This window comes from Pseudochaenichthys georgianus, unplaced genomic scaffold, assembly GCF_902827115.2.
Source record: "Pseudochaenichthys georgianus unplaced genomic scaffold, fPseGeo1.2 scaffold_589_arrow_ctg1, whole genome shotgun sequence".
Lineage (NCBI taxonomy): Eukaryota > Metazoa > Chordata > Actinopteri > Perciformes > Channichthyidae > Pseudochaenichthys > Pseudochaenichthys georgianus.
The window spans coordinates 90,974-103,392 of NW_027263148.1; the positions used below are offsets into that span (position 1 = coordinate 90,974).

The 12,419-nt window shown below is 48.9% G+C and overlaps 1 protein-coding gene across 1 annotated transcript in view; it reads left to right on the forward strand.

Moving 5' to 3' along the window:
* LOC117443340 (uncharacterized) overlaps window positions 1-12,419 on the forward strand; it is a 62,419-nt gene that overhangs the window by 43,997 nt on the left and 6,003 nt on the right. The window contains exons 13-14 of the mRNA XM_071202584.1: window positions 6,027-6,087; window positions 6,176-6,326. Coding sequence (XP_071058685.1) covers window positions 6,027-6,087; window positions 6,176-6,326 — 212 coding nt within the window. The remainder of the gene's footprint in view (window positions 1-6,026; window positions 6,088-6,175; window positions 6,327-12,419) is intronic.

The window sequence follows — 12,419 nt, forward strand, 5'->3', positions numbered from 1 at the left end:
GAACGTCAGGACGTCCAGCTGTCAGAACGTCCAGCTGTCAGGACGTCCAGCTGTCAGGACGTCCAGCTGTCCTGAACGTCAGGACGTCCAGCTGTCGGGATTTTCTCGGGGGAAACACTTCTTTAGCGGCTCAAATATGATCTTTGCTTTGAAGTGCTCTCAGGGAAGGAGGAGCTGAGGTCGGCTGAACAGGTGTGAGCTAAATGAGATGCTCTCAGACGGCTTCAGCTCCGTGGCTCTCAGGTGTATGTGATACTGACCAAGTGGAGTCATCCGGATGTCCAAAGGGACACATGGGATGCATTAAAGAGGCCCTATGTGGCTTTAGGGTGTGTTCTGTAGGGGTGTGTGCACGTAGAGCAGGGGTCAGACTCAACACACCGTGGGCCAACATCAACACATGGGTACTGTTAGGGAAAGTATTGTCCTAGACTCTAGATAGGACGTACAGGACCAACCCTGACGTCTGTGTGTCTCCTTTTAAGGACACAGGCTGCTTCAGCCATAATGTTATTGTTCCCATTCTGTGACCGGGCGACCCTCGGTCACAGATGGTCTGTGTTGTGGGCGCACTGGGACACTTCCTTCTCTGTGTTTGTGGACTCCAAGGTGTGGACATCTTCGAGGACACAAGTGACTCAGTGTGCCCAACTGTCTAAAGCTATCTTATCAGACATGTTGATTCCTCTGTGAAACCAGTTCAATGGGCTGACGAGAGAGAGGCGCTCCAGACTTGACGTGGACCTCTCCCGTGCGGTCAGACATCAAATCAGTGTTTGACATCGAAGCTCCTGCTCTACCGTGTCTCCTTCCTGCGTCGGTGACTCCCCTGCATTGCTTACACAGAGGTTTCCCTTACAGGTGCTCGTGGAGGGCCGGACTGGTTCAGCGTTTACTGCAGAACGTATTGAAATGAACTTATTGCACATATTAAACCTGGAACTAACAAAGCTTAAATTATCGCCTATAAAAACAACATTAAATAATCAGTTGAATTCTTTTCTCATGGCTCGATCTGCAGCTTCTCCAGAGTCACTTCTCATGAGTACATTTCCCCACAGGCCGACAACAGCTTCAACAAAACTATTCCCTCAGAGAGAAACCAAACATGCCCTGCTGTCCTGAGAGAGGAAGTGCAGAAGGAAGCATCCATTTGACTCAGTGTGCTGCTCTGAGATGCTAGCTCAGACACTTGGCGTCTCATCTCGGGGGCAAGGTCATCAATGTTTGGCTCAAGGTCATCAATGTTTGGCTCAGGCTCTGAGCGGAGGAGACTCTCAGGATGGAGGGAAGCTGCAATATACCGACAGGCCAGATCTAATAGGAATTAGAAATTATCCTGCGGGCCGAAATTAAATCCACCGCGGCCCTGATTTGGCCCCCGGGCCCTCGAGTTTGACACATGTGGTATATAAATGGTCTGCAAACGCTAAAATCCATGTTTTCACCTCCAGGAAATCCACATAAATATAATCAGCAAGTGTTTGATGACAGATTAATGTAGTACATCTTGCAAAAATGTGGAGATTTTAAGTTTTTCTCTGTTTTATATCAAATTAAAGAAGATATTTGAGACACATTTAAGACATATTTTGGATTTTTAAGGGCGTTTATCACTGTTTTCTAGCTAAACTTAAACATCTCGCACACAAACACGTTTCAGCCTCTCAAACGCTGCTTTTCGTTAAAGTGGATATCGTTGGATATTTAAAGACGAGATCATTAAAGCTGCTCACATCAAACCTTAGAAATGAGCAGAGACTTCCAGAGACGAGCTAACCGACAGAATGCGGACATGCTTCCCCTCGGCGACGTCATGAAGACACGCTGCATGCTTTGAGCACTGATCTCATTAAGCTGCATTTTAATTAGCTTCCTCACTGCGTTAATGTCTCCCTCTTTGTACCCTGCCCTTCCTTTGAAGCACGCTTTAAAGCAGGTGCTAATTCAAACCAGGGGGTTAACGAGAGGCGCGGAGAGAGAACGACCCGATGAGCTGAGAGGTTCCGACGAGGTCACGGGATGTTGACTTTCTCAAAAGCACTGAAATAAATCCGGTAACTGTCAGTGTTCAGACGGAGGGCAGTCAAAGGCATCATCTGAAGGGCGCGGCTCAGAGACACGGCCTTACAGAGAGTGCTGCAGGTACCTGAATGCACCAGGGAGAACTCAAACTGGCCCTCGACGGCTTCTGAGGGTGTGTGAGGGCCCCGTGAGCCTCTCAGAAAGCACGGTTATGGCCAGTTACGGTCCTGTTTTGCCATAAATCTCCTTTCCTCGCCCAAAATGAAGGACCTTGGTGTCAAATCGTACGTTTCTGGCGGCGTAGAAACCACAGTGAGACGTCAGGAATTACCCAGAATGCATTATTACTAGGGATGGGAACGATTCATCGAATATTCGAATATTAGAAATTATTCAGGTATTGGAAAATGAGAATATGAGTTACGAATATTTTTATTGTAATTTTTTGTTGTTGGGAGGGATGCCTAAGTTGATTACATGATCAAATGGAATCATCCAGTGCCGTAGCTGAGGGTGTCCGGTCTAAAGGTGCTCCGCTCTCCGGCCCCTCACAGCGGGCAGAGCTGCAGCTGCTGATCTCTCTCTCGCGTCCGGTTAGACTTCATGTCCAAATCCATCAGAAAACCAAGTGATGTTTTTAGCATGAGAGCTGTAGCCTATAGCTGCCAACTGTTCACACTGTGATCACCAGTTCATACATTCGACTTGGTTTCTAAACTTATTTCAACATGTATTTATTTCTTTTTCAAAATTGGTGGTTGAATATTCGAATATACATTTGCTTTCAAATTCCCATCCCTAATCAGTCGAGGTGAGGGTAGTTCATTCTGCTAACATAGAAGACCATGTGGTTTATTGTCCACGATGCGTCTAATAAGCCCCACATTTTAACGTTTCGTGTTTTAACAAGAGCATCCAAAGAAGCAGTGAAGGGGGTATACCTCTGAGTCGCTCGAAGCACGAAGGACAGGATCGATAACAGCATGAGCTCAAAGGTCTGGACCCGGCTTTTCAAACGGAAGGAATGATGAGCGTCATGAGCTCATTCATATTCAACTCACCGGGTCTCCGACGCCTTCCAGTAGAAACGCAACACGTATCCAACAGGGACAGGAAGTCTCACTCGACTTCCTGTCCCTCTCGGGAGGTCACGTATCCAACAGGGACAGGAAGTCTCACTCGACTTCCTGTCCCTCTCGGGAGGTCACGTATCCAACAGGGACAGGAAGTCTCATTCTACTTCCTGTCCCTCTCGGGAGGTCACGTATCCAACAGGGACAGGAAGTCTCACTCGACTTCCTGTCCCTCTCGGGAGGTCACGTATCCAACAGGGACAGGAAGTCTCATTCTACTTCCTGTCCCTCTCGGGAGGTCACGTATCCAACAGGGACAGGAAGTCTCATTCGACTTCCTGTCCCTCTCGGGAGGTCACGTATCCAACAGGGACAGGAAGTCTCATTCGACTTCCTGTCCCTCTCGGGAGGTCACGTATCCAACAGGGACAGGAAGTCTCATTCGACTTCCTGTCCCTGTCGGGAGGTCACGTATCCAACAGGGACAGGAAGTCTCATTCGACTTCCTGTCCCTGTCGGGAGGTCACGTATCCAACAGGGACAGGAAGTCTCATTCGACTTCCTGTCCCTCTCGGGAGGTTTAGAGAAAGCAGGGATCGAAATGAGGAATCTGCCTCTCCGAAATGAACAGACGACTTTTGGAGAGAAATGGACGATTCGAGAGAAGATGGAGATGGACTGCTTTACGTGCGGCTATTATGTGTTATTAGCACACAGCTGGTTGTAGGTCGTTGTCGTTCGAGTGCATTTCTCTCTACGTCGCCCAGCTGCGATACTGAGCAGTCGGCCGACAGATTAAAAGTGATCTGCTTTGAAAAGTAAGACCGGAACCTGTGGGCGAGTCACGGAGGATTAGCCTCTCTCTTATTTCCAGCACCCGTTTCTCCCGTTCAGACGGGGCAGATCTGAGAGGCCGTCCATCACCCTACCTGGAAAGAGACACGTGTTATCGAACCGCTCCCAAAGAAACAACATCCTGAGGACCAAGCGGTCGATAGCACTTCCAAGCCCTCGAGACGCGCATCCGAACAACACGACAGAAGGATGCTTGTTCGTTTCCTCTCCACCTGGACGCACCTGAACAGATGTGCTCTTTTCCTGGCCCTCTCGTCTCGAGGAAACATCCATCGGTTCCATCTGAACTTCATTCCTGCCTCTCGTTGTAAACCTCACTGCAGTGAAAGCAGGGCGTAGAAAGTAAATCTGTCCCGTCTTTGTTTCGTGTTGATATTTCCAGTTAGAGCGAAACTGCTATATCGCCACCAGCTTCATCGACCTTTACTCGCCAAAGAAACGGCTTTCAGGCTTTTAGGTGAAGTGTTCTTAAGTCATGACACTTTAAAGCTGAGACGTAACCTTTTGATCTCCAATATGGGATTACTTTATCCACAAAAAGCCAGATGTGGGACTTTACGTTGATGTTTGGAGCTGTGAGCGGTCTCATCAGCGGTGGTGGCGAAGTCGATAGGGACTGGAAGGTCACCAGTTCAAGTCCCGGCAAGACCAAGTGCTACCGAGGTGTCCCTGAGCAAGGCAGCCCTACACGGCTCCCCGGGCGCCGTACATACTGGCAGCACACTGCTCCTAACCAGACTAACAACCTTGAGACCTCAGAAATCGGGAGCATTTCAAAACCACCGCAGAGGGGGGGTGCTAGTGGATCGCCGGAGCGGTATTAGATTAACAGTAACATGCTTATTGTAGTTGTAAGTGCACTGCTTGCGGCCTGTAGCATCCTTGATGGATGTGTGGACCGGAAAGGAGGAGCAAAGGGTCGAGTTGTCGATTCTTGTTCTGGTTTATGTTTTCTGTGACTGTCTGCCTCACCCTCGTAGACTTTCAGTTGCGTGCGCTACTAAAGAGACGCGCTACCATGGAAACCAAACAATGGTGTAGCTGTATTAAAGTCCGAGTGGAAACAGTCCTGAGTAAATCTGATTTTGTCAGAAATGCGGGAGAAATGTGACGCCGGGAGGAGACCGGGAGAGGGCAGTGAAACCGGTAGAGGGCAGTGAGACCGGGAGAGGGCAGTGAAACCGGTAGAGGGCAGTGAGACCGGGAGAGGGCAGTGAGACCGGGAGAGGGCAGTGAAACCGGGAGAGGGCAGTGGAACCGGGAGAGGGCAGTGAGACCGGGAGAGGGCAGTGAGACCGGGAGAGGGCAGTGAGACCGGGAGAGGGCAGTGAAACCGGGAGAGGGCAGTGAGACCGGGAGAGGGCAGTGAGACCGGGAGAGGGCAGTGAGACCGGGAGAGGGCAGTGAAACCGGGAGAGGGCAGTGAGACCGGGAGAGGGCAGTGAGACCGGTAGAGGGCAGTGAGACCGGTAGAGGGCAGTGAGACCGGGAGAGGGCAGTGAGACCGGGAGAGGGCAGTGAGACCGGGAGAGGGCAGTGAGACCGGGAGAGGGCAGTGAGACCGGGAGAGGGCAGTGAAACCGGTAGAGGGCAGTGAAACCAGGAGGGTTGGCGAGTCTGCTCCTAACACCAGGATGCGTCAAATGCAGGGAAACCGTTTCGTTACATAGAACCTGTGCTAGGACAATAAGTTCAATCTCAGCGTGTGAACGTGGACACGGGTCCAAGATGCGCGGCTGACCACAAGGGGTTAAATAGTAACTTGTATTTAAATGACAACAGGCCATCGCTGACTAGATGCCTGGATGTCTTTAGCGGACTAGTCAGACAGATACCACACGTTAGCTGACCTGGAAGTAGAAGCTAACGTTTACTGACTAGGTAACTGACTTGGCCTCTGGTTAACTGGTTATTATAAAGTGTCCTCGTCTCATAGCAGAGACTCTACAGAGTATTCAAGTGTCCTCAGATGAGAGGACGCTTTGACCCAGAAGTGGGCGAAGTATTGGCGCTGAATAAGGTGAATATGAAGCTTCTTCTATATGACTAAAGGTGAGTCTCGTCTCCCCTCAGATGCTCCAGTGGATTTGACCGCCATCGGCAGGACTGGGTGGACAGCAGCTGTCCGGATGAGGTGAGACGGCAGATAACGCTGATGAGACATAATAATCGAACAGTGAACAGTGTGTTGGAGCTAACTCACATCACGTCTCCTCTCACAGACGAAGGACAAGCTGTGTGACATCGTGGACACCACCCGTCTCTACCCCTCCACCGCCTCCACCGCCTCCAGAACTACAGCCAGGATCAGAGAGGCGACTGGGGGGGCGACAGGCTCCACCACCCAATCACCAACCAGCGTTCCCACTGAAGGTAAGTGTTGGGAACATCCTGAGTGTCCTCCTCCAGCATGAGAGCAGCATGCTAACAAGGGTACCAACTGCAGCTGTGAACATGACAGGATGTGTGATGACCTAGAAGAGCATCAGTTTTCAAAGTTTTAAAAAAAAGCCATAATTTTAAGAAAAATTCAGATTTTTTTTTGAAAAAAGTGAGAATTTTTTGAAAAAAGTCAGATTGTTGAGGAAAAGTCAGAATTGTACGATTTGGAGACATTTTAGATTTTCAGAAAAAAGCCAACAAATGTTGTCGTGTTGTGATGACTTCCCTTCTGGAGAGGATCCCAGACACACGGATCCTGAGGCTGAAGCTCGAGCCGGGGACCAGGGAGAGTCTCTAACAGTAAATGTTGTAAAAGCTTCAACTGAAGAACAAAGCGAGTCTCGTCCAAACTGAACATGTGTACTTTATATTAATATAATCCCAAGAAGAAGGGTGGAAGGCGGGGAGGGAGCGTGCTTGAATATATAGCTGTCCACTTATAACAGACAATGCATCCAGATGGGAGGCATCAGCTGTGTCTGTCCTTCCTCGGGGTGAATTAGATCCGGCGACGCCGACCCGTGGTCACCCATCCTTCCTATTCCTTTTCTGTAATAATGGATCTGTGATTCTCCTCCCGTCTCGTCCTCTTTAACGGTTTCTCAGCGTGATTACGGAGCGTTGGCTTTCAGCGTTTCACCAATGTACCTTTTTCTGAAGGCTGAGCTTAAAGTGGAATTAGATTCAGCGCCTGCTTTTGTCACAGTTTGGGAGTTTAGTGGAGTCGCGCGCTCTGATCCAGGTATTGATCTTTATTAGAGCTTGTTTTATTACCCGGATCTCATCTCTCTCTCTTTATATCCGCTGGCTCTTTCTAGCGGGGGAAAAAGGGCCGATCTGACGTTATATACCGTTAGTCGAAAAGAGGCTGGAGCTTTCTTACGTTTAGTCAAATATATCCCATCATTTCACAAAAGGCCCTCGCTTGGCGATCTATTCCTGTAAGGCTAAAATAAACATGTCTTAAAGGTGGGGGAGGTAATTCACTTCAGATACACTTGTTGTTATATTCCATGGAATGCTCTGAACATCCCGAGAGCAATGAATATCTGAAGTGCTTTGAAGCCGTGGCGCTGTAGAAAGCTCGACCAATCATCTGAGCCGGCTAAAGTAACTGGATGGCCTACCTGCCTGTCAGCCTTCCATCGGGGCACACACTGATCTCGTGCCCTCATTGGTCATGTGCGCGTTTGTGTGTGTTGGGGGAGGGGCTCTGTGAGGAAGTGGAGGAGGGGCTCTGTGAGGTGTTGGAGGAGGGGCTCTGTGAGGTGTTGGAGGAGGGGCTCTGTGAGGTGTTGGAGGAGGGGCTCTGTGAGGTGTTGGAGGAGGGGCTCTGTGAGGAAGTGGAGGAGGGGCTCTGTGAGGTGTTGGAGGAGGGGCTCTGAGAGGTGTTGGGGGAGGGGCTCTGTGAGGTGTTGGGGGAGGGGCTCTGAGAGGTGTTGGAGGAGGGGCTCTGAGAGGTGTTGGGGGAGGGGCTCTGTGAGGTGGTGGAGGAGGGGCTCTGAGAGGTGTTGGGGGAGGGGCTCTGTGAGGTGTTGGAGGAGGGGCTCTGTGAGGAAGTGGGGGAGGGGCTCTGTGAGGTGTTGGAGGAGGGGCTCTGAGAGGTGTTGGGGGAGGGGCTCTGTGAGGTGTTGGAGGAGGGGCTCTGTGAGGTGTTGGAGGAGGGGCTCTGTGAGGTGTTGGAGGAGGGGCTCTGAGAGGTGTTGGAGGAGGGGCTCTGAGAGGTGTTGGGGGAGGGGCTCTGAGAGGTGTTGGAGGAGGGGCTCTGTGAGGTGTTGGAGGAGGGGCTCTGAGAGGTGTTGGAGGAGGGGCTCTGTGAGGTGTTGGAGGAGGGGCTCTGTGAGGTGTTGGAGGAGGGGCTCTGTGAGGTGTTGGAGGAGGGGCTCTGTGAGGAAGTGGAGGAGGGGCTCTGTGAGGTGTTGGAGGAGGGGCTCTGAGAGGTGTTGGGGGAGGGGCTCTGTGAGGTGTTGGGGGAGGGGCTCTGAGAGGTGTTGGAGGAGGGGCTCTGAGAGGTGTTGGGGGAGGGGCTCTGTGAGGTGTTGGAGGAGGGGCTCTGTGAGGTGTTGGAGGAGGGGCTCTGTGAGGTGTTGGAGGAGGGGCTCTGTGAGGTGTTGGAGGAGGGGCTCTGAGAGGTGTTGGGGGAGGGGCTCTGTGAGGTGTTGGAGGAGGGGCTCTGAGAGGTGTTGGAGGAGGGGATCTGTGAGGAAGTGGCAGATTTGTTCCGGTTGTGTATTTTCAAATTCTAGCCACTCGAGCTGGTTTCTCCAGAATGACCTACCCCACCTTTAATATCTATTTTTAACGATGTTCCCTTTTACTGTTTACTTCCTGTGTTGTTAAATTAACCAGAACTTCTTTCTGCGCACACAGTCCTCCTTAGTAACGGTCAGTCCTCCTTAGTAACGGTCTGTTCTCCTTAGCAACAGTCTGTTCTCCCTAGCAACGGTCTGTCCTTCTTAGCAGCGGTCTGTTCTCCTTAGCAACGGTCTGTTCTCCTTAGCAACGGTCTGTTCTCCCTAGCAACGGTCTGTCCTTCTTAGCAGCGGTCTGTTCTCCTTAGTAACGGTCTGTTCTCCATAGTAACAGTCTGCTCTCCCTAGCAACGGTCTGTCCTTCTTAGCAACGGTCTGCTCTCCCTAGCAATGGTCTGCTAGCTGAAAGAAACAGACCTCCTTAATGTCCAAATGGACCAATCAGCATCGAGTATTCAACTAAACTGTGCTATAGAGAGCCACAGTCCTAAAACCCGGAAGTAAACTCCTTCCGGTTCATTCCATCATAAATCTATCGATTAGATTTATGATTAGAAAATTATAAAAGTAGGCTAGACATGTGGATATTATCCGGCTGAACAGAACGTGATCTGTCTCTTCAACGTGTCTCAACCACAGACCTGATTTCCAGCTATTTTCCAAAATCCTAAGGAGAGATCCCGTTGTGTTTTGTCGAAGGAACCGGAAGTGGGAAAATGCTAACTTACTTCCGGGTTTTAGGACGCGTCACTGTGGAACTCTATAGTGAAGCACATAAAGGAAATAGGGCTATTTGTACCTTTTACATGAAGTAACACTAAGACTGGACGTGTGCCGTGGATAAGGACTGAACAAAAGATGATTTATAAAAGAGTCGTCTCTCATTGACAGATGTTCTGCTGCTTTGAGGTTAACCCGGAGCATACATCAGAAGAGTGCTCAGACTATATCATGTAGATCTTCTTTGAACGCCCAAACAAAGACCAAGGTGTCCTCTAAGGTTCGTTTACTTCATTACTGCTTATTCTGTTGTCTCCAGAGACGTTAGAGTTACGACTCTTTCATTGAGCCAAGGTTCTCTTTGTTCCTCTTTTCGACACTTCTCAAACAGAAACCCTTCATTTCCCATAAAGGGAGGCGTTCACAGCAGCAAGGAGGAGAGCGAGACGTACGTATTAAATAAAACGAGTAAAGACAAGTAGACTAGGAGCCTGTAATATTCATAATGATAATAATATATTCCGCATCAGAGAAGCCTTATTATTCATCACACACTGATCCTACGCGTCTTTGATTTTTCTGACGAGATAAATGCGAAGAAGAAGAAGAAGAAGAAGAAGAAGAAGAAGAAGAAGAAGAAGAAGAAGAAGAAGAAGAAGAAGAAGAAGAAGAAGAAGAAGAAGAAGAAGAAGGCAAATGCTGTTACAAAGCTGTTGGATATTGCATTTTGTAGAAACACTAGAGAATATATATATATATATATTATATATATATATTATATATATATATCAGGCTTCAGTTTTGTCCTTTTTGTGCTTTTTCTTAGTAAATATTCGTTACGTTTCCTTATCCTGTCCGAGCAGGCTATTGACTTTTAATATCATATCTTCCACAACACATAAATGCTTACAGACGGTTCAGCACCAAACCTCTTGAGATAAGCCCTCCTGCAGCTCGGCTCCTATCTGCAGCTCGGCTCCTATCTGCAGCTCGGCTCCTATCTGCTCGGCTCCTATCTGCTCGGCTCCTATCTGCTCGGCGGGGTTTTTAATCCGTCATCGAGCAGTTTCCATTATTTCATCCTCACAGAAAGGCCCTCGCTTCACAGCCGACCTATCCTCCGTCGCAGCGACATTAATCATCCCGTCGGACGGGAAGAGTGTGAAACTAGTCCTGCTGGGACACATGTTGAGAGGGGGGGGGGGGGGTGTTTCTCAATTGCGAGGATGCTGGCTTGGTAGTCACTTCCTTCAGAAACGAAGCAAGTATGCTTCCAAGCCACGGCTTCGGAAAACGAAGAAGAATGGAACAGGCTAACAAGTGTGCCACTCTCTCTAACGGTTTCAACGTAAACTGAACCGAAAATAAATCCCTCACGATGTCTATCTTTATGAACTTGCTTTACTTTCAGGAACACATTTCTGGTGAAAACAAACAAATGTAACAAAGTCACATATTTACCAACACGTGTTCTATGCCACCACACTTACATTTCAATGTGTGCTGCGTCGGTTCAGCCTTTCTCCGCAAGGGTTTTTGAAATTGGTCCGTGCGCAAAGCATTGTGGGGATTTTAAGGACGCGTAGTCTACCCATGTGCAGCCTCGAAATTTCCCCCAAACCAAGGATGCGGCCTCTGTGGAATTCCAAGTATGCTGGAGATTGGAACAGTCCTTCTGCGGCACTCGATGACGTAGCATCCTTGAAATATTGGCTTGGAAGCCAGTATCCTCGGGATTGAGAAACGGCCTGTGTGTGTGTGTGTGTGTGTGTGTGTGTGTGTGTGTGTGTGTGTGTGTGTGTGTGTGTGTGTGTGTGTGTGTGTGTGTGTGTGTGTGTGTGTGTGTGTGTGTGTGTGTGTGTGTGTGTGTGTGTGTGTGGTGTGTGTGTGTGTGTGTGTGTGTGTGTGTGTGTGTGTGTGGTGTGTGTGTGTGTGTGTGTGTGTGTGTGTGTGTGTGTGTGTGTGTGTGTGTGGTGTGTGTGTGTGTGTGTGTGTGTGTGTGTGTGTGTGTGGGGTGTGTAATATATAAAGAGTTGTTCACGCTCAGGGTCACAAAGCGTGAACAACTGGACCTCGCTGCATCGCTTTAACGACACCTAAAGGAATTTGACCTCTGTGTGACCCCTGGTTTTCATATTCACATCAGAGATGTTTTATTTAACGTTAGGTATAGCACGTGTTGTATAGTTGGGTATAGTACGTGTTGTATAGTTGGGTATAGTACGTGTTGTGTAGTTGGGTATAGTACGTGTTGTGTAGTTGGGTATAGCACGTGTTGTATAGTCGGGTATAGCACGTGTTGTATAGTTGGGTATAGTACGTGTTGTGTAGTTGGGTATAGCACGTGTTGTATAGTTGGGTATAGTACGTGTTGTGTAGTTGGGTATAGCACGTGTTGTATAGTCGGGTATAGCACGTGTTGTATAGTTGGGTATAGTACGTGTTGTGTAGTTGGGTATAGCACGTGTTGTGTAGTTGGGTATAGCACGTGTTGTGTAGTCAGGTATAGCACGTGTTGTGTAGTTGGGTATAGCACGTGTTGTATAGTTGGGTATAGCACGTGTTGTGTAGTTGGGTATAGCACGTGTTGTATAGTTGGGTATAGCACGTGTTGTGTAGTCAGGTATAGCACGTGTTGTATAGTTGGGTATAGCACGTGTTGTGTAGTTAGGTATAGCACGTGTTGTATAGTTGGGTATAGCACGTGTTGTATAGTCAGGTATAGCACGTGTTGTGTAGTTAGGTATAGCACGTGTTGTATAGTTGGGTATAGCACGTGTTGTGTAGTCAGGTATAGCACGTGTTGTGTAGTCGGGTATAGCACGTGTTGTGTAGTTGGGTATAGCACGTGTTGTGTAGTTGGGTATAGCACGTGTTGTATAGTTGGGTATAGCACGTGTTGTGTAGTCAGGTATAGCACGTGTTGTATAGTTGGGTATAGCACGTGTTGTGTAGTTAGGTATAGCACGTGTTGTATAGTCGGGTATAGCACGTGTTGTATAGTCAGGTATAGCACGTGTTGTATAGTTGGGTATAGCACGTGTTGTGTAGT